Genomic DNA, 23,025 nt, shown 5'->3' on the forward strand with positions numbered 1-23,025 from the left:
TTCCCATCTCCCCTCGTACAAGACTGTCATATTTTAAGTCGATAAATATTATTTAACTTTGTAAATTTACAATTTTCTGTCAAATTGCATTTTTTAACCTCTATAGATAAAATATTGCAACTTTTTATATTTTATTATAGGCCATGACATTTGATTATATATACGTATCATAACAGCATATCGATCTCTCAAAGTTCGTCTGTGAAACATTCACAAACCAAGCAACGGGGGACGCGAGAGATGACACAACCATGAACAATTATTTATCATTAAATACGACGAGAAGCATCCTTTTATGATGGAATCATTAAGTTACGCAGCTATTAAGACTTCTAGTCAAGTAAGAGAGGCGGTAAGTTTCCAAAGCAATCAAGGAAGAAGTGAAGAGGCAATGATTAAGAGTCCTGTTTGTGTTGCTCGCAAGTATATCGCGAGACCTGAAAAAGTAACGTTATGCTTATCGCCGAAGCGAAAGAGATGCGCGAGCGAGCGAGGCCAGGCCAGGCCAGGCGAGGTATGTGCGCCGGTATTCTTTTAAAATTTTATACAATTTAACTTATAGGGTCTACCTTAGGCCTTTAAATACGAGGATTAGGCCTAACGTTAGATGCAGGATGAGATGAGGGCTAGGGCCATACTGGTATGCGTCTACTGGTGGAGTAACCGCAGCAGCGACCCCATACGGACAAATACGTACCGTAAAGGGGTCGCACAGCAAGGCCTATCCTGTCACGGAAGCACCTGATATGGCTTAGCATTTACGTGACCAGAGACCAAAATACAGGGTTTTATACTGAAATTAGTAGCCTTACTCTTAGATAAGATACTTACAATCACAGCAGGCGAAGTCGATTTACAATATGATCTGTTTTGAGAGCCCTGTGAAAGAGTTTATCCGAGGGTTTTAAAGTCCTACCGCATTTCGTATTGTGGTACGACTTACACAGCGCATGCGCGAATATGGATAAAACGTAGCACATACTATAATACGCAATGTATGCGTGTGGAAAATAACCCGGACGGCTCGCTGAGATCTGAAATGAATATTCATGAGATGTAACAAAAAAGAACGCATGCTGGGCGCTGATTTACTATCGGGCCTACCGGCACTTATTAATTTCGTTTTTAAAGCACATTTTGAATGTGTGGTTCATTATTTATTTGCAATAAAGGAAGTGCACACATAATGAACATCTGGAGATATGACGGATTAAGAAAATAACAGGTGATTTTCATGATAGAGGGTATGTTTGTTTCTTTGTTTGTTTCTTTATTTGTTTGTTTTTTAACAGTCTGCAGGGGCAATGTCCCAGATGTCTCATCTATAAATCAAGTTTCCTTTCACACTGTAAAATGTTGTACATTCACAATGGGCTCCACTCACAAGCTCTGCTTCTTGGGGACTCATATTCATTTTTGCTTCATGTTTATTATCTGCTGTGATTTGATTTGAATACACTTCTGTTACATACATGTCTTGTCTATTTTCAATGTTTCAGGATTGTTTGATTATTTATTAAAGAGACCTTTCTTTTTTCAAAGAATTCCACCGTATGGGAATCCTTTCCTGTCTTTTTCTTTCGGGCATGTCACTTGCTGTTTGATTGTGTGTGTGTGTCTGCACGCATGTGTGTTTAATGATTATTTGTGTGTAACAAGTTGGATGAACTGGAAGCTAAATTTCTATGTACTGTGATATACAGATCAATAAAGTTGACTCTGAGTAGTCCTTCATTTTCTTCATTCATTCATTCATTCATTCATAGCAATGGGACAAGAAGTGTCTTCCGAAATTTTTATATCAGAATGTCATTATTTCCTTTTTTTTAAAATCTGATTTTATCATTTTTGCAGTGTTCTCCTGGATTTTTTTTTTCATTCTCATGAAATATAGATAAAGTTTTAGACTGGCTTTCATCTTAAAGGTATGATGGATTGGTTAATGAAAAACTAGAAAGTAACCCTTTCAGATCCATCCATATGGTCATGGGGATTGTATTCCACTGCTCCCTATGTCATTTTCAAAACATTTAGTGTCTTTTTTTTTGCACTATTATCGACACTATATCTAATAACACTATACACTCAATTATAGCTTCATATTGATATTGTTATTTATACATACGAGTGTGTGATACACCTTTTATGTATTGGTGATGGTAATGTACAAGCATATTCATACACTTATTCTCTTCCTTCTCATTCGCATTAGGAATAAAATAAGCACTAAATTATTATGTCATGTCCCTAGTACTCATTCTCATGATCGTGATACTATATACCTGGGGAGGGAAGGTGACAATAATGCAAGCCTTTCTATTCGTGTTCAATCAATAATCATTTTTCCTTATCTCATAACCATGCTTGCTTTAATTGATCGATATTTTAATATTATTAATATGTCATCAGAACCTGCCTTGCTTGATAAATTATATAAGATTATGATAGTGATATAATGATTATCATTATCATGATTTGAAATATCTAATCATAACTAGTACCCTGTATGGCTTCAGTTTGCTACTTTCACTGTACTTATTGATGCCATTGCATACTCACTTTATCCAAGATTTGGTGATGGAAACCAAAACAAACGCTCTTGCCAAACCCAGTTGGCAATATCATTAAGGTGTCCTTCTGTTTCACTGTGCTTTCCATTATTTCTACCTGCTCCTCTTTAAACTTAATTCCAGCCTCCTCCTCTAATTCCTTGATAGCATCTTTGAACTCCATGATGATGATACTGATAGCTATGAATGGTCCGAGAACTACGAGCAACATTGTACATATGTACATATATGGCAGATGACGTAAACATGAATATTCATTTGCGCATGCCCAGGTCAATTTACTTTCGTGATATTTTCAAAATGGCGAGCGGCAGTGTCGATAGTGTCGAGTGGGGTTCCAGCAAAGATGATGGCGATTTCTCTTGTTTTCGGAGGTAATGGTGAGTAATACATAGTCGGCTAAAATATTCAACATTATGGTATTACAACATGTGGCTTTTTGTTGCGAATCCATGTGTCGTTTTGAACGGTGAGTTTGTGACAGAATTGTACGCGTCGCAGTACTTCCTAAAAATCGCATGGGATGCTTCGGGGCGCTGTTACTGTGTTACAGCGCCCCGCGACGGGGTTACTGGTGGAGGTTTACTGTTCAAAATGCTACAAATACTGTTTGTGAGCGAGGGAGATGGTAAATGATCATGATGAGTCGAGTGTGTTGGTACAAACTACATTTAGAAGAATAGGGTAACGCTAGAATCTACATTTTTCTTCTTTTTTTGTATCGAGATGAGACACACTATTCAACTCGGCTTTGCCTCATTGAAATAATTATAATAAAGCATGAAATAGAAACTGTCTAGAGGCTAGAGTGCGCACTATCTTTGACCTAATCTTGTTCCACTGCGACAGTCAAGACCATACGTTACGTCGCAATAACACTTCAAAACAACCCATTTTGGACAGAATGGCAATCATTTTATTATGATGAAGCCAGCCTTTCATTTAATCATTGTCAATGAAAGGCGAACGAGTGGCATGCACAGTCTCAGTCAGTCTAACGTTAGTGCCAAACCAATCGGTTGAAGTTGTCGACAGTAATGAGTGACTGAATGCGTGCTTATAACTGATTGAGTGCGTGTGGCAAAGGTTTGTTTATCGCGACATCAGGTGTGTGCAATGGATCGTAAACTATCCCTATTTACTATGACGAGTTGATCATGAGTTTAACACTAGAGTCAGTGGATATTTTGTTGATGCCATGTCAGCTGTGTGCTATCCAGTATTATTAAATCTACTCAAAGTTGTACAGCTCAACAGTAACAGCATGCCATGGTACGTCTGCATGTCACATGATGAGCAATCAACCAATTGGATAGCTAGAATCTTTTATGGTATTGTATAATAGTAAACGTTAATGTGTAGGCCTACATAGATTTCTACAGCGGTGGTGTGGATTTGACAGTAGCACTGGGCTTCAACTGTAGTGGTGTAAATTTGAAATGGGTTAGCTTTTGATTCGGGTACAACTGCTGGGTGACACAAATCTAAGTAGATTAATCACAATAAAAGTTGTAGAACTTGTTTGACTTCCAAACTTTCCAAATAGGGTCTGCTTAGTGCCATTCACACAAACCTGAATTAAAATTGCTTAATTCACATTAATACTTTGTTTTGATTACATGAAATTGAACTTTGAGTCTTGCATCGCATTGCAAAACCAGTTAGGTCTAGATTTGTGTGTGTGATTATGTCGGCACGAAGAAGTTTCAATTATCGCGATCCGCATCATGATGCAAAATGCAATCCCACATGATTCCTTTTTTCTTTTGTGGGAAACATCACAGTGTTTTGCTGAGAGCAGTGTGTGTTAATGGTATGCAAAGATAAACTCTTGATAGAAAGGTTTTTTTATACTACAATGCAACGCACCACATTAGGTCCACATACTTGGAAGCTTGGGGTCAAGTTTTAGTCACTGCTGATGTTTGAAACTCACAATGTTCTGTGCAGCGTGTGTGAACAGTGGCAAATAAACTCAAGTTTTGCATCATGATGCAAAAACCATTAATTCCTGCGTATGAATGCAGCTTTAGTCACATTTTTTTATATATAATAGTAGCATACTGAATTGCCTGGACAACCTGCTCTGGATGAATAATTGCAGTCACTGTGGATAGGCAAGTTAGGTCATTGCTAATTAATGTACATATGCATTTTAGTATCTATGTAGATATCTCAATTTCTGCACGACGAAATAGCACCAACAGCTAATAAAATACTGAATAGCTTTTCCTGCTCACTCACGTAAATTTGAACCAAACCAGTTTTCAGGAAACATTGATATCAATGTCAACTTTCATGTCATTGCTCACAACAACTCACTCTTTGCAAAATTCAGTGTATGCTGCCTACACAATCTGAAACTAAAGTATAGTCAAATAAGAGGGTATGGTATTTCTCAAATTACCCAGGAGCTAAAAATCGATACAGATACAATGTAAGTATGGGAAGTTGAAAGATGCCAGTGGAGAAATGAAATTCCTGGAGCATGCACAATTTTATGCATATGTGTGCATGAATACTTATTTGCTCTTGCAGTTGCTATGAGCTATCTTCAACAGCACTTGCTACTTGTGAGTGAAAAATGAAGGGGGATAATGATAAGCACATCATACATACATGGATCACTGCATGTGTGTAAAGGGATCTGTGCTATGCTAGTACATTATAGTGTTTGTAGTGCAATCTATGTACACAAACATTATGCTTACAGCTGTAGGGTAAGGGCACCAGTATTCGGTCAGCCCCCGGTATTCGGTCACTTATTACTAGTCACCAGCCAGTAAGTTCAACTGTCACAACACACGCAAATCACATTGATTCACATACATGCACACTCATTCACGACAGGAAACTCCCTTAGCCCCCTCTAAAAATCCATCCAAAATCCCAAATTTTACCGTCAAAAGTGCAGAATCGGCGCTTCTTTCCAAAAGCGCGCGCGGATAAGGCCCAGTCTTAAGAGTACGGGTCGCCGAAAAAGCGCTAAAAATCGAGAAATAGGCCGTTCTCTCGCGGGATTTTTTGCTTATCGCAAGCTTGGAGTGTGATGGTATCCTCCAAAACGCAAAAGAAAAACAAAATTTCCGTACGTGCCGATACAGTGTCTCAATGCACAAGGGTTGAATGCAAGTGCCGAGTCCCCAGTATTCGGTCACCAACGGGCGCCGCAACGTCCCCGATGCAATTTTGCGCCAACCAGGTAGCGCGCGCGCGCGCGTTCTTCAGCTGCCTTGAACACGCATTGACTTTGAACGCGCATATCGTGTGACCGAATACTGGAGCCGGTGACCGTATACTGGGGAATTTTCAAGGTGATATATTTTGCGATTTTGTTAAATTCTGTGTGATATTTAACAAAATAAAAATTGAGATTAAAGAAATTTGATATATTTCACATGCATTGCTGTAGATATGATGTATGTATGTATCATTTTAGTTTGAAAAATATTGCAAAAAAGCTTAAGTGACCGAATACTGGGGATGTTACCCTAGATGCAGTTTATTACAGTGGGTTTCAAGTACTGTTACCAGTAATGTTGGAGACTGTACATCCTTACACATCTAGAAAGTACCACAGTTATTCTTCTTGTCTGTTTTACTGCATTATAAATCAAACATTGTCAGTACTCGTATGACATCAAGTAAGATCAAAGTGTGACTGCTGCCATCCAGGATAGGTTTGGAAGATATACATGTATGTTGTAGGTTGTGTGACATGGTGTTGGTAGTGTAGGGGGAGAGCGAAGAGAGAGTGACAATAGTATAGTTTGTGTAGTGCCCCTCTTATATCATCACTGTCAAGTATTGATGTTAGCTAAAATATTGTGTATAGTTTAGTGACTTTCATAATGACAAAAGGGTGAGCTTTTTCTTGATTGTATTCACACTCTAGGAGGAACAGAAGTCTGAGCAGAGGAAGAAGAATCTGCTCATTCTTGTTCTGCATCACTTGTTGGAAGAAGGCTACTCTGAATCTGCAAAGGCGCTGGAGGCCGAGAGCAACTTGTGTTTTAACAAGTTTGAAGTTTGTGACAATGTTGATCTGGAGACAATTCTCATGGTAAGGATTTGCAAGATTTTTATTTTTTATTTTTTATTTTTTTTTAATTTTTAGAGATATGAAATATATGAGAAGAGTTCCTCTTCAAAAGGTGCTAAATCCAATTTTGATGGTACTAAGGCAAAACCCCCAGATTTTTATTCCGCATGATTCTAAGGGTTTCATGCAATGACTTTATGTCCCATACGAGTACCCTATAATGCGATAAAGGAATGTTCATTAGAAAAATCTATGTGTTTGCAGGGATTTTTTCATTTAAAAGAATTAATCATTAGTGAGATCTTGCAAGTTTAGCACCTTTCAGAACAAAAATCATAGCAGGGTGATGTACAAAGCATGAATGTTTTAGTGACTAGTTTCTGTGACTTCACATGTCATGTATTTTTATGAGATGATTTGTTGTCTCTACACATTCTCATGTTTCCTCCATTTCTCCAAAGAATTTGTATGCATAGAAATAAAACATTTCACACCAAATAATCAAGTAATATGTGGGTCATGTGAGAAGCTTTACAGCTACACGGTGGGATAGCCATTTTGGCCTTTGGGGTTATAGTGCAGTCAGGCATGCGCGTGGTTTTCTGATGGGCTCCAGCTGGATTAAACGCCTTTTGGAATAAAGCAGAAGTAAATTCAGCACCTTTTTGAAAAAAACTTATTTTTCATTGCCTGATTTCTTCATTTTCTCACAAGGATTTCAACTGAAGAGTTTACTGTATGGCTTTACTGAAAATGTTTCTGTAAAAAAGTCCATTCTGATAAAAATTGGATTTAACACCTTTTGGAAAAGAACTCTAAATTGTCGATGGCCTATGATTTGGAATCATGGAATCAGAAATGATACACTCAGCCAAAAAAGAAAGTAAATACTTATTCCAGTTCATATTTCTCATAGAAGAATAACATGGAAATCAATGTTCAGTAACTGCTATGGCTGAGAATATCCGAATAGAGTGAGATATAAGGTTGTGCTGGAGGAATGAGCTCAAATGTTGATGCTGTTGAATTATAGAAAAGCATCTTGTGTGTTGCAGGATGTGTTATCCAACTCAATACTCAAGGAATCAGCCTTGATGGTAATCTCACTATGGTTGACAAATGTTGATTTGTGGCGTGATATGTAATTATGAGCGTAGTAGTTGAGACAGACTGAGAAAAGGTACCTTACTGGTCCTCAAACTGTTTTTCTTGTGTTTGTTTCCTTCCTATTTTCAGGAATATGAGAGTTATTATTACGTCAAATTCCAGAAATATCCCAAGGTGACCAAAAAATTATCAGCAGAAGGTGAGTACAGGTAGTAGTGTCATTTGCAATTCATGTGAATGGAATGTACAATTTCCCCTCATCTCAAAATTTTTGCTGAGGGCTTTTAGTCAATTTCCCTGACATATTTGTTAGTCAGTACGTTCTATTGCATGCCTTATGTATCCAATGAAATTTTCTCTCCTTAAAAGTTGCACTAGTAGTCATTATCTGAAATAAATGCTCGAATATAATGCTCTGAACAGAAGATATTTATTCTACCTTTGACTTTTCATGCAAATTGACAATCTGTTTGCTTAATTGACTTGAAACTAACAATGCAACGTAATGAGTTTCTGGGATATCTTAAGATAAGAAATGACACACACGCACACACACACAGTGGCACACAACTTATATCTCTGAGCATTACTCCACATATGCATGCTTATCCTGCATTTGGGAATCTAGTGATTTACCCTTTTTTCATTTTTTCCCTTTTTCAACAGCTGTCAATCACAAGAATGCCAAGAATAAGAGGTGAGTAATATCATCCAACTATTGCCTGTAAATCAAACCAGTAATATATACTTAAGGAGCATTTAGTGCAAAGAAAAAAATGATGTTTGAAATGTAGGTGGTGAATATATTCTGCAGGGATGTCAGACAAATGTGACTTTGATATAAAAGTAGAAATATCGACTTACATGTGTTCTGATTTGCTGCGCTCATTAAAGGATATCGATGGAATTTATACCCATGAATTGCAGTACATACAATGTATATTTTTCATTGAATGATTGGAGTAGAATAAAATTTCTAAGATCTGTGGAAGGTTTTGTGTCTTGTGTCATCATGTACTGAAAAAAGCTATTATCAGTTATATTATGTATATGATATACTGTATAATATATATATATTTGATTTTAGAAACATAGCACATGCTGACAGAGTGAATATTTATGACTGCAAATATGATAAGACTATAATATATCTCTCAGCCTTTTTTTTTTTTTTGTATTTTTGGGTGTTTTTTTTTTGGGGGGGGGGGTATTTCTTTTCTTAATGACCATTATTTAAGTAAGTTTTATTTAAAACTATACAGGTATTTATTATGAGATTAGCTGTATTTTGATAATGCAATGCCAATATTACATTATTCCATCTTGTATCATGTAACTGCAGTAATTCCAGGTCAAGCAGCACTCCGACATTACCCAGAATACCTCACGCCCCCGACTACTCGGGGAGCTCCTCAGCAAACACTGGTGGGCGGAGGAGACCCAACTCAAGCTCCGTAGCCCAGCGGAGGCAGTCTGGCAATGGGAGCAGGAAGAGCACAGAGGGCAACAAGCAGGTCAGGACCCTTCTCTCAGGATACATAAGTTTGTCAAAGACGATACTGTCATGGTGTAGGGCTCGAGTATGCCTCCCCTGCAACAATACCAGGGGCGGATCCAGGAATTCTGTAAAGGGGGGGGGGGGGGAGGTGGGGGGACTAATATTTCTTGTGCCACTTCCGGGTTTTATTTCATTTTTTCTTTTTATTTCTTTTATTTTTAACGAAAAATAAAGGGGGAGGCTTGCTCCGGATGCGCCCCCCTCTGGATCCGCCACTGAATACAGATTCTCAGACTTTTCAGTCTCATTTCTATCCAGTGCGCTCTGTGTGGATTTATGATTCTTTGTTTACCTTCAGTCTCGTTTGACATCCACGCCTCATATGCATCCCATGTGCATTCTGTTTCAGCCAGTAATGATTCATGTGCTAAATGATTATGCCTTCGATTTTTTTTTTTTGGGGGGGGGGTGGGGTATAGGTTCTATGCATTTTTAAAGACAGACATATCCAGCTTCTTCCAATTTGGTTTTATCAGCCATGCCAAAGAGATGAGCAGATTTACTTGAGATTGTGCTCAAGTGAAAGAAAGTCAATCTCCTTCCATACTGCATGATGAAACTGATTGAGGATAGATTGATGCACAATTTGCATGCGTGGTATGCCTCTTAGAAGGTGGCCCCAACATTAGAGATGACACAAAAATAGAGATATCAGGTAGATTCATCAATTACGCTGACTACAATAACCAATTAATACCAGCTAGTAGCTTTCTTCTTGTATGAAAGTTGTACTGTTATACAACTGTATATGATACTTTAAGGCTATACAGTGCATATTCAAAATACAACTTTCTTTTTTTTTTTGGGGGGGGGGGGGGAGGGGGATAAAATCTTCATGCAACTGCAGGCATGTGGTATATTATACTTTACACAGATTTGACATCCCACTCACATCCAAATTTTAAGTGCTCATTTCAAATCAACTTAATTATAGTTTATTTCCATTAAACAAAAAAAAAAGCAAAGTATACATTTTTGGGTCAATTCATATTGTTTTACAATTTGAACAAAAGTACAAATTAGAAAGTATAGTGCAATATATAGGTAGAGATAATAATGTAACGAGAAAACAGTGCACACTGAGGGGAGGGGGATAAAATCTTCATGCAACTGCAGGCATGTGGTATATTATACTTTACACAGATTTGACATCCCACTCACCTCCAAATTTTAAGTGCTCATTTCAAATCAACTTAATCATAGTTTATTTCCATTAAACAAAAAAAAAAAGCAAAGTATACATTTTTGGGTCAATTCATATTGTTTTACAATTTGAACAAAAGTACAAATTAGAAAGTATAGTGCAATATATAGGTAGAGATAATGTAACGAGAAAACAGTGCACACTTAGCAATGGGCAATTTAGGTTGAATGAGGACACACTGAGTCTACAATGCATTTTATCCTATCATCAATACTGCCATCGGACTTTAAAAAGTGACATGTTCAAGCTTAAATATTTATATGATGTCACCTACTTGATGCCTACGCCTTACTTCATGTATATTTTTCTGCCATGGTAGTTTGGCTATTCACTTGCCAAAGTCGTGTCTAAAATCCTTTTTCTCCATGATCTCATAATCAGACACCCCAGGTTAATGGTCACACAGACCCTCTGTCAGACTTAACCGTCTCTGGTTCTATGGTCAACAAGAGCCAGGACGGTGGTGCCACGGGGGGCAAACTGCCTCCAAAGCGTGGCCCGATCATCGACATGCGGGCCATGCTGAATAACGCCATCAAGGGAGCCACACAGGAATACATGGGTGACCAAGACCCATCAGTAAGTTGACATACTCTTATTTTCTCTTCATCTATTCTTTTATTATTCTTCTATTATTATTATTTTTTTTTTTTGGGAGGGGGGGGGGGAGGGTTGTCACATTGAATGTGCCTGTTTTGATTAGATCCACTCAGTACATCAATCTTTTAGCCTTTCTGCTTCTCCAGGTTAACATCACATATTATAAGCAAATAAAACAATATCAGCACTCAAAGTGGGCCACATTTTTGACAGTATCATTTTCACAAGTTATTAGTGCATAGATGTGGACTGCTTTTCTCAGGGCATTGTTGAAAGTAGTCCATATCTTTTCTTCGCGCTAGCCTATCCACACACTATAACATTGTCAAAAATAGTAGTCATGTGTGCTCCCACTGTCTGTGATTGCATCGGACATTGGAAGCCAATGTCTAACAGTACATTACATCCGTACTGCTACAAACCAACAGAGGGTGGTTTAGTGCTATTTGATAGTTTAAATACTCTTGGGCTGGAGGCAATTGTTAACTCCATGCCTCCAACTTCAAATGGTGTGAATTGAGGATTCATCACAAGAGGTATATAATACCCATTGATTACTAGTATTCCAGTTTTTCCTTGTAAGTTTGTGAGAAACTTCAGTAGTTCTTTTGTTGTTTGTATCTAGGCAAGTCTTATTCAAATGTTTGTCAGCAATAAAAATGCACAGAGGAAACTTACAACCTGGGGGATGATAGGAATCAAGAATCCCCCATTTTGTGTTAATATTTAACTGTCTATTTCACCGTCAGGTTTCATGTGCAATCGACGCTCATAAGTCAAGATATCTCTCTCCCTTCTTTTGACTAAACATCACATTTAGTCATCTTTGTATGCCATGATGTAAACCCTCTGTGTGCCACATTATTCTGAGACTGCAATGCATGAGCGCTTTTGGAAACAATTCTGTTTTTAAAGCCGTGTAACTTCTTATAAAAGCATTTATCCTAGAAATACAGTATGCAAAATTATAGAAAAAATTGTAAGCTTTGCTGTGATATAAATTCATGACAAAGCTATGGCTATCTTTCTTGCAAATGGCCAGTATTCAAAACAATTTTGTATATGCATAGTTGTGCAGTTGAACAAAATACACTGTATGTGAAGTTGGCAAGGCGCCAACTGAGTTGGGTCTGCAAACATGGCACACAAAGAGTTCAAAGAGTACATGCCTTGAACCGAATAAGTTGTATTATAAAATAGCTCGCGGATTTCAAGCATGGTAATTGGTCAAAACGCGTCACGTAGCATTCAACTTTTTTCGCGCACTGCACAGGAGTGCAGATATCGCGCAAAAAAGTGATATACCACGCTCGTGAAGTTGCGTAGAGTTCGTGTATCATTCATCTAACGTAGTAAAGATGTACTGAATGCTTGCGATGCAATGCTACATGCATCCCATCGTATCGCAAGAATCACAGTGTGAGGCGGCCTTTAGACTGCTGTTACCTGGCGTTATCGCGTTGCCGAAATTTGTCCATCAATAAATCATTCATTGCGTATTATGCTGTTTCTATTTTTTTTTTTTTGGGGGGGGGGTATTCATCAAAAACCGCTATTTTATAAAAGAAATAGCGCGCTTGTTCCATTGTGCGACAATGTAAGTGCAGTGGACGCTCGGTTTCTTCAGATGGTGCGTACTGCGTACTCGCCTAGCGGCTCGTACGCAGAGGTGGCACCAATCTAAAGAAACCTCACGTGCACTGCACTTACACTATCGCACTCCGTGCCGTGCGCTATTTCTATACTGTTTTTGGTTCGTTCTCCTGTATTATAAGACTTGATGGTGATATACACACTGTGATGCTTGCTCTGTGAGAAACATGTATTTTTATACTTGCCATCTTTGTTTGATATACACAGGATAGATTACTAAAACCTCTCGGAGGCTATGCTGGGTACTCATTAGAATGGCGAGAGCTGGCACAAAGCATCAGCAAAGACATCTACCTACACAACCCAGATGTCAGGTGGGATGACATCATAGGACTTGATGCTGCCAAACGACTTGTCAAGGAGGCTGTAGTTTATCCAATTAAGGTATGCTGTGCATGGCTTGCACAATCTTGTGCATGTACACAGAGTGCATGTAAGATATGTAAAAGAAAAAAATCAACTAATTTGACTTTTCTAAGCCTGTCAATTGTAAGTATCAGACTAATGGTAAGTGCTAAGTAATAGTATTGTCTCCTACATTGAGTAATTTCAATTACGAACTGGTCACTGTACTTCACACAGGATGCAGCATATATGCCAGATTGCCAACAATGACGATAAGAATGTTTTCAGATTCTCTTTCAAATTTGAGTTTGGAGTTGATGAGTGCAGCTCCCTCAGTCACTTAAAAAAAAAGAAAAGATTTGTAGTGATTAATTGATGATAGAATCTGCAGTGCCAAGCTTTCATTTTTGACACAAAACACCTTGAGGGCAGTGTTGTCACTGACAAATTGTCATCAATGGTTTGAGCGAGCAAAGCAGCATGATGTTTGTTTTGCTAGGTGACACACCATGTGCTCCTGCGACAATTGTTCAGTCTTGTTTTCTCCAAGGACTTGGGATTAGGGTTGTGATGAGGTTTTAGGTCAGTTTGATGTGAGGATTGTGATTAGGGTTAGGTTTATGTTTGTGGACAAAATTTATATGTGGCTTAGCATGCAGATATTTCATGGGAGCAATTGTTGCACGAGCAATGTCATGGAACCTGTGTGATATTATATGATATGACTTCCCTGTGATCCTAAACAGTATCCACAGCTGTTCACGGGCATCTTGTCGCCGTGGAAGGGCCTCCTACTCTACGGTCCACCGGGCACCGGGAAGACCCTCCTCGCCAAGGCCGTGGCCACTGAGTGCAACACTACCTTCTTCAACATCTCGGCATCCAGCATAGTCAGCAAGTGGAGGGGGGATTCTGAAAAGCTTGTTAGGGTAAGGGACAAATATGTTCAAAAGTTTTAGGAGGAATGGGGGGGGGGGGGTTCTCGTAAGGCAAGAGCCCCATTGCGTGCAAAGGTATGCTGAAAATTGCACAAGAATATCAAATGTGAAGTCATGAATGGTGGATATTGACTGGATTAAGGCCAAGATGTTTTATTTGCTTCTGCATATTATGCCGAGGCTACCATTTTCATTTTCATAAGGCAAAGATATATGTCCTGAGAAATTACATAAAGCCATATGATGGTGCTTCAATTTTTATATTGATGTCTGATACTCTGCATGTTAAAGTTTGTATGATTCATCAACCATGTTTTGTTAAGTCTTATCTATAGCCAAGAAATCAGTTCACTAACCATGAAAAATAACTTAATAGGTTAGAGCTGCTTGTTTATTTATTCATTCATTCTTCTCTTTGATTTTTCTCTGTGAAATTTTATCATTTTAACTCATGCACATATAGGAATGCACCATCAAGCTTCTGATGTAGTGTGTAATGAGAAAAGTAAATGGAAATGTTTGGTAATGGACTATAGGAAGAACAGTGATGCATATGTAGATGTTGTATTCATTGTACGCATTGTTTTTTTCTAGAATTATATTTACAACAGTCTAGTTTAGATTGATGTACAGACAGCAAGTAGACTCGTGACAATCAGCATAATCATAACATCATGAAGTAATATTTGTGATGTGGTAATGTTTTGAATAACAGGTATTATTTGAGCTTGCCAGATTCCATGCGCCGTCCACCATCTTCCTTGATGAGATCGAGTCTGTGATGGGACAGAGGGGCATGATGGGAGGAGGAAAGTGAGTTTGCCGACAAAATATGTCTTTTTCACCATTAAGATGTAGAATTTATGTTGTGTATGATTTCAGGAGTCATTATGTTTCCAGCATTTCTGTGTTAGTATAATCATGTGTTGATATTCATACTCTTTCTCCCATCCTGTTTTTAGTGAATTCTGATGAGTTTTAGGAATGTCCTTGTGTGAGTCAAATGACAACATGAAAAGCTGAACGAAAGATGACCCTTTTGACAGTGGCGCCAGTTATCACTTTACATTGATGACCTGAAATGTCACTAATGTTTTGAAGTTTCAAAAGAAGTTGTGAACGTGAAAAGACATATTATGCCATCAGCTGAATTTTTAGACTGTCCTTAACATTTATTGCGCATTAAACTATGTGGATAGCTTTTGGCTATGACTTGCACACAAGACAGCATTGCATGTATGTCATGAGTGCTTCCTCACAGTAACACTGCATCACAAAGGGTGTCGATGACTAATTGACACTTATTTGCCACCCGTGACTAGTGGGCGACATTGAGGGTGGAGTTTTGCACACTTGCCATCAGTATGAGTGTTTTGCTTCCATTTCAGAGGGCTTTACTTTGCTCTATGTGAAAGGTGAAATGTGATCATTAAATGTAAATAGACTCTCCTACCCATGTAAAGGGACATCACCTTCTACATTCTCCCTTTCAGATACAGTATGCTACTTCTTGTGCAAAGGGAAAGGTGAAAGTTTCCACTTGCAAAATTCAAGGTGAAAATGGTTGACATGTAACTTTCCCCCTAAAAAAAAATAAAATAAAAACAAACAGTTAAGAAAATGGAGAAGAGAGGTTTGGTTGATATTAACAAAAAAATAAAGTTAGAAGGGAAGAGCAACATGACAGCAATTTGACATTTTCAAGAGTATGAATCATGTGTTTTGTAGTATGTAGAGTTTTACAGATTTCCTCTCCCTTTTGGTCATTCTTTGCAGTGAACATGAGGGAAGCAGGAGAATGAAGACCGAGCTACTCGTCCAGATGGATGGACTTGCTAAGACGGACGACTTGGTCTTCTTGCTGGCAGCTTCCAATCTTCCGTGGTGAGCTCTCTGCCCTCGCCTTATGTTGTGTTGTAGGCATCTCCTTAGTGCACCTAAATGACGTGCTTAATTTGAGCACAGGCCACGAAATGTAGTCCTACTGTTTGTTAAGCAGCAGGTTACAGGTTCAAATCCCAGGCTGGTTCTTTCCAATCACCTGGCCTATTGTTATACAGATTGATCAGTGCAATCTTACTTATGATGTGGAGTAGACTACTCAGTATAGGGCAGCTTACCAGCATGTCCTACTTGCATTTGTAGCAAGAGTTTGTGTGCGTGTAGCCAGAGTTCACGCAAGTAACAAGTGTAACAGACGAGACAAAGATGAATACTGCAATTATTGCCCACTGTTTTACATACAAAATCCTATTGACTTTTGTCAACGGGCAATAAACAGTTCTTCTGCCTACAATATCATTATGCTTGTCAGAGTGGGGCAATAGAATGTAAAAATCATATTGCTCAGATGTCTGATACAGTTAAAAATTGAATTCATTGCCTCCACCAGGGAGCTGGATCATGCCATGCTGAGAAGGCTGGAGAAGAGGATACTGGTGGACCTGCCCACCCAGGCAGCAAGGAAGGCTATGATTGAGTACTACCTGCCCAAGACCCTCAACCCAGACTGTGCCTTATCAATAGAGACGAATATCAACTATGACTATCTCTCTGAGGTGAGGAGAAATCCATGAATGTTGGGAATGGGATTATTGAGGGCACTTTAGGGGTGGACTTAGCCGTAACAACACTTCCCAATAATTCATGAATGTGGACGGTAGATACTGTGGGATGAATACTTTCCATGTCCTCTTCTTTATCGTACTGTAGTCAACGTGCTTTCTTCAAGAAAAGCCATGTATATATTTCTATTTCATCTTTTCTGTATGGTCACCTCTGATGCCTGCCTTTCCTTTATCATTCAGTCCATCCTGATAAAAGATATCTCTTGTGCTTGGTTCCTCCCAAATTTCTTCTTTCTCTTTTTTTTTTTTTTTTTTTTTTTTTTTGGGGGGGGGGGGTTAAGGATCAGCAGTGCAAAACAACATTTCCAACCCAAAACTTCTACAGGCATTTTGTTTTAATTGTGTGTTTTTGGTTTTGTTTTCTGGATGTTTTGTTTTATTCTTTGTTTGTTTGTTTGTCTGTTTGTTTATTTGGTTTTGCTTGAGATGCTCTATTTTACATAAAACTTGCTCCTTTGTCCAGGTAACGGAGGGTTACTCTGGATCAGACTTGAGGCTTGTGTGCAAGGAGGCTGCCATGAGGCCAGTGAGGAAGATCTTTGACATACTTGAATCTACTTCATCAGGTGAGTAATCATTTTTTCCCTCCATACGTTTCAGGGCTGTGGTAGGGCTCTTTGCAGTATTTGACACTGATATTATGTAGATATTGGATATTAAAAGCGCCTGTGGAAAGGGTATGTGATCTGTCATACTCCACATTCTGTGCGAAGAGTTATGTCATTGCCAGTTCTAGCTGTTCTATTCTTCATTTGTGGCTGAAAACTGCTAATGTGACAAGGCATATGAGTTTGGTCAAACTTCTTTTTGATAAGTATAATCATGTCATAATGTTTGAACTTTCTTTACAGTGAGTATTGGTGCAATACAACTTATACATATTTGAGTTGAACTTGTACATATTTGGTTGAGTTTATGCTTTCCCAGGCAGTGTTTGTTGCTTCAGTAAAGGTCTTGATGGGAAGTAGAGATCAATATTCAATACACCTTCAACCATAGTCATTTAAATCTTAAGCATGCGTGCCAGCAGCATTGATTTGAATGTTATGATAAGACTGATACTCTTGAGAATCTTTTGTTGCTCGTAATTTTTCAACAAATGTCAAATGAGCTGTCATTTTGCATGCAGATGTTTCGTGAATGTTTTTATGTTTTCATTATCATACAGCAAATTTATCAGAGAAAGGTACAAATTTTTGGCCATTTTTGCATTTCATCACTGCAGACCTGTATGATATCTAAAGATTAATAATTTCCATCTAACTGTATCATGAATGGGAAGTACGGGATCATTTTCTTAAGTGTATCATGTGGATGAATTCATATGTGCTGTTTTCTGGTTGACTTTCTTGTTTGAATTTATTACTCCATTGCTATGTCTCATTTGTGAGGGAGTCTATTGACAATTTGTTTTGGTTAACATCTGCAGTAAATAGATAACCTCAAATAGTGTGAAATTTGAATGAGCAGATAATCAATACCAAGTCGGCCACCTACACAGATACGAGTATGTTGGGCAATGTATAGCACAGTGACCAAACAAAGTTAAAATGCAGTCTTTGGTTTGCAAGGTCATGTAACATAGGCCAAATTTCAGTTCGGTTCAGTTTAGTTCAGTGACATTTATTTCCAGCACACAATACGCGAGTGCAACATACTTAGAAAGCAATAAAACTACTGCAGGTAAGCATATTGTAACAATGTGAGTGAGCTGGGTTCAAGGATAATGTATAATAGGGCAACCCTTGCTTGTTTGGAAGTTTGAATATATTTGGAAAATCAAAGGTGAAGTTCTGATATCTTAAGATTTCTGCAGTAATGTTAGAACATTTTGACAGCACAGCATAAAGTTTGCTGACTAGGCAACTTGATTTATCACTATAGGACAGATCTGGCTATGACAGGATCAAAAATACTAGTCAATCCCAAAGTTTTACTGCTTATTCAATTACTCGAGTAATTTTCCGACTTGGTGTTGTGCAAGGTGTACTTTTGGGATATAGGATTACCAGTTAATAAACTGTATACATGTGTGGCACAATGTTTTGATGATTAGTGCAGTATACACCAGTTAGGTCAGGAATAAGAGGCAATGAGTTAATCTCTTAGGCATATCAGTGAACATTAATCTCAAATTTGGCAACGCAGAAGTTTTCAAATCATCCAAGTAGTGTCGGTCTTATGTGGGATTTACTAGAGCAAAAATCCTCAGTGGCGGAGGGTATTGAAATGATTACGGTGCTGGGCCTTTTTGTGATTATGATATGCCTCTGGTGTCATATCTGTACAATTGCATTTGTATCTATAATCATATCTTCTATCAACTGCAAACCATCTTCATTATTGGCATCTTGTGGAGTATATGGCATGATTGCTTTTGGTTAATTTACATGAGATTCACTAATGCAGAAATGTATACTCCTGTCACATGCTTTTATGTGCTTAGACATTAACAAGTTTTACTTTGCATGGCTCTACAATAGCAACAAACAAATCCACAGAGGGAGACCCTAACATTATTTGGCACAGTAAGTAAATGCACACATGACTGGCGATGTGTTCATGACCCTGGATATGCATGTTAACACATAGTTGCAGTACGCGTGTCGACACTCACGTTCACTACACTAGTTGCATTCACTCTCAGCAAAGAGGCAGGTTTTTGCAACTTCTTTTTTTTTTAGTAACCTCCTCAAAGTGTTTCTAGACCAGTTGCTCCTGTCTCATTTGAAAGTGAATATGTGATGATTTGCCTGTTGGTAGTGTTTGACCATTAGATCTGTCATCTCCTTCTTACAGATATTAATATCAGTCAAGAAAATCTGATTCTGTATTCCTGAACAAGACAAAAAAATATGAAAGAAACTTTTGCTGTGATGGCCAATCAATATCCCAAATATGATGTCATTCCTTTTACAGACTGCATTTATATGAAGCTTATAAAAATGCACATCATAAATACTAGCCTGTTGAATAAGAATTGGCTGTGTAGGAGACACATCAATTATATCCCTTGTGTACTTTGGAGATGACCTTTACAATTGTTAATACAATGAGCAGTAAGCTTAGCGAGAGGGGAAAAAAAAGCTGGTAATTCTATCAGCAAAGTGAAGACGATAAAAGTTTTTCCAATTCCAAGAACAGATGTGCATTTGTGTTATTTGTGAATTTCATGTGGAAGGAATTCATTCTAATCACTGGCTTTATAATCACATCTTTATAGTGGCTAGAAAGGGGAAAGTTTGTAAAAATCAGTGTTGTTAGCAATCATAGACAATGTGTTTTTAAGATGTGCAGTACATTGCATTTTGATGGCATGCGGATGCACTCAGCATCGCTATTCATTTCCATAGCTTACCAGTCAGCTAGCAGTAGACAATTTCTGCTTCCAAAATCATAGCATCATGATGTACTCTCTCTCGAAACGAAACAGTCACATAATATGCCAGTGACTCATCCACAAGTCCTTATCTAATATTTAGTAGGTACTATGTAATATCAATCTAACCAACAGTTTTGACAGTTCTCTAACCTGTTCAGCACTTAGATGTAATTTGATATCCAGTGCAGTTTTATCTTACATTAACAATGTTTACATTGTTGTAATACTTGCTCTCCTTCATTTGACAGTGAGATTTGAAATATTTCATAACTAATTATTCTCTGCATTAGCATTTAGAAAATGAGTCACTAAAAGTTCTTTTGGTCTTTACTTTGTGTCTATACTTAGATATTGTACCCAGTATGCAGACTATATTGCAAAGAAGATTGTTTTCATATCACAAAGAGTTCGAATGGAATATGAGATATTAATCATAGTGGTTAGAGCACAACATGAAGCACTGTCTCACCTACACTATGTCCACAAGTTATCCGACAACATTGTATGTATGAGTGTATGTAACTTATTAACCCTACTTCAGTATCCATTATCGCATTACTTAGTTATTATTGCACATTATATTGTACAGAAGAAATTTGTATTATATCACAAAGAGTTTCATTGTCATGTGTGACATTATGATGGGTAGAGCACAACATGAGGTACTATTTCACCAACACCGTCAGCAAATCATCCTACTTATGTAACATAATTCTACTCCAGTATCCATTACAGCTTTCCTCAATTACTAGTTGGAATTAGTGCTACCAGCTTACATGCTCATCATCCTCACTACTCTCACATTCTTTCTCTTGTTCACTCACCCGCTCTTTGAACCACCATTTTAATATCTAACACTGATGAGGCTCAGAAACAGATCAAAACAGTGTTATGTTTCTGAAAGAATTATCTGTCTATGCAAAGAGAAAATCATTTCAATTATTCAACAGAGGCAGTAAAATGCTGGTATATTGATATTTTTTCTCTGCCAACAATAAGTTTTGCTATATGAACTGACATTTCAAGAATATAAACTTTAAAAGCAGGATACAAAATAAGCTTGAAATCACCTATTTTTTCTTGATGAGTTGGTGCAATGAAGAGTCATGACATAGACTATCTCTGATTGGTTTCATGATAAATTATTTGAAGAGCAAGGACATGTGTAGGTGACGATCATAAACGATTAGGATAAGATTAGGATATGATTTGGCTGAGATTTTTTTTTTCCAATATTAAAAAAGATGACATATCTGTATGCTGAAGTGAAACTACAGTATTAAGTATAGATCACCCATCTTTGTAACTGGAGGTTCCTGTGCACTTACCGCATCACTTAGGTTCTGAAAATGACTTTTAAGTATTTAGTAGATGTCCTACAGACAAGCAAGGATATTATACATGTGATAACTTTCTGTGACTTAACCAATATAATTGCAGTGGTTGACTCTGTCATAACTCATTTTGGACATTTGTTTTCAAACTGTTATCCTTTCGTACTTCAAGTGCATGCATCTATGCTGACACTGTTGCATTAAAATTCTCAGAGTAGGTGTTCACACACATGCTTTAATTATTCACTTGACTCTTTCATACACTGTAAATCATCATCGAGCGTTGGATGAATACATGTATATCTTCACCAAAACATCAGCTGAACAGTAAGCATTGCTGATGTAAACAGCAGGTTTACAAGATTGGAAGTATTGACATTCACTTTTACTGCACGGCACTGCAGCATCTTACACACAATCACTTGAAAAAAAATTGGTCTGAAGTCATCATCATCGTCATCTTCTTCTTCTAATCCATTAGATAGGTGTGAAAATTCGTGATGTGAATAATGACTCAGAGTGCTCGTTTGTGCAATCTGAAAAATCAACTTCATGTTTGTTTTTAAATGGTAAAAGGGTTGACCTTGATTTTGTAATATCTAAACAATAGCAGATGCACTGTGGCATAAGAAGAATTTCATTGCACACAAGACCTCAAACCCTATCTCAAAATCTTGCATTCACCAAAGTTTATTCTTTGAAGTCATGTGGCCAAAATGATTTATCCACAAGCTGATGACAATCTAATCAAAATGAGATTGTGAAAATGTAAAATGTAGGATTTTGAATATGACTCCAACCAATAATATTCCTATGCAGAAGCTTTACTTTCATCATCCCATTCTCATGAGAAATGCAAACAAAATGAAAGAAGATTAATTGATTGTGATTAGCAACTATATAGTACCAACCTAAAGTATGTTGATATTTTGTGCAAATTTGTTAGTTACATCAACATCATAGTTGCTCATAAATTTTGTTCTCTTTTGATAACAAAACTTAGATGTATTTGTCTGAAACAAAATGGAAAAGAATGTTGACACTTTAAAATTGAATGATGCAGATTACTTGTAAGTGGAAAGAAGAAAACAGGAGAAAGTAGAAGAGGCTAATGTTAGTATTCCAATTAAAAAAGAAGAAAAACTCTAGTATTTCATGCTAGCTGCAGTGCATCTTGATATTGGAGTTGAGTCACTTGGCCTGCTTTGAAAGTCCTTGTGGATTTCTGGATGAAGTGCAAAGCTCATTCTCCCCTGTTTTGATTTGCAGAAGACACCATGCCGGAGCTGAAGCTGGACCCCATCACCACGGATGACGTGGACTCCGCCCTGGCCCACACTAAGCCCTCGGCAAAACTCCTCAAGGACAAGTACCTCCAGTGGCAGAAGGAGTATGAGTCGGTGTAGCCAGACGTGGGCATGGTTAGGTTCGGACATGTGTTTGCACCGTTACAAACTCAAAGAGCCTGGAGATGAGGTCACAGATTGGCATCTGGTCCATCTCAAAGTCAACTGATTCAGAGATTGATGATTGCCAGGGTGTTACGGTAACTCTCATTTCTGAAATTCTCTGAAATGGCACCACGTAAATTGTAGCCGTGTTGATGGTCAATAGACTGCTGTTCCTACCAGGATAGGACATGCCATTTTATCTGCGAGTGTGCTG

General features: G+C 37.9%; 1 protein-coding gene across 1 annotated transcript; it reads left to right on the top strand.

Moving 5' to 3' along the window:
* The first annotated feature begins 224 nt into the window (after positions 1–224).
* Positions 225–22,766, top strand: LOC139712237 (katanin p60 ATPase-containing subunit A-like 2). The gene is made up of 14 exons (XM_071624074.1): positions 225–352; positions 6,466–6,633; positions 7,849–7,918; positions 8,386–8,416; positions 9,062–9,233; positions 10,863–11,060; positions 12,942–13,118; positions 13,826–14,008; positions 14,733–14,830; positions 15,794–15,901; positions 16,410–16,575; positions 17,108–17,210; positions 19,128–19,172; positions 22,630–22,766. The coding sequence occupies exons 1-14, from the start codon at positions 296–298 to the stop codon at positions 22,764–22,766; spliced, it is 1,713 nt and encodes a 570-aa protein (XP_071480175.1). The 5' UTR covers positions 225–295.
* Positions 22,767–23,025: the final 259 nt, after the last annotated feature.

Source organism: Diadema antillarum, unplaced genomic scaffold (assembly GCF_040938485.1).
Source record: "Diadema antillarum isolate AM-2024a unplaced genomic scaffold, OU_Dant_1.0 seq00001774_RagTag, whole genome shotgun sequence".
Lineage (NCBI taxonomy): Eukaryota > Metazoa > Echinodermata > Echinoidea > Diadematoida > Diadematidae > Diadema > Diadema antillarum.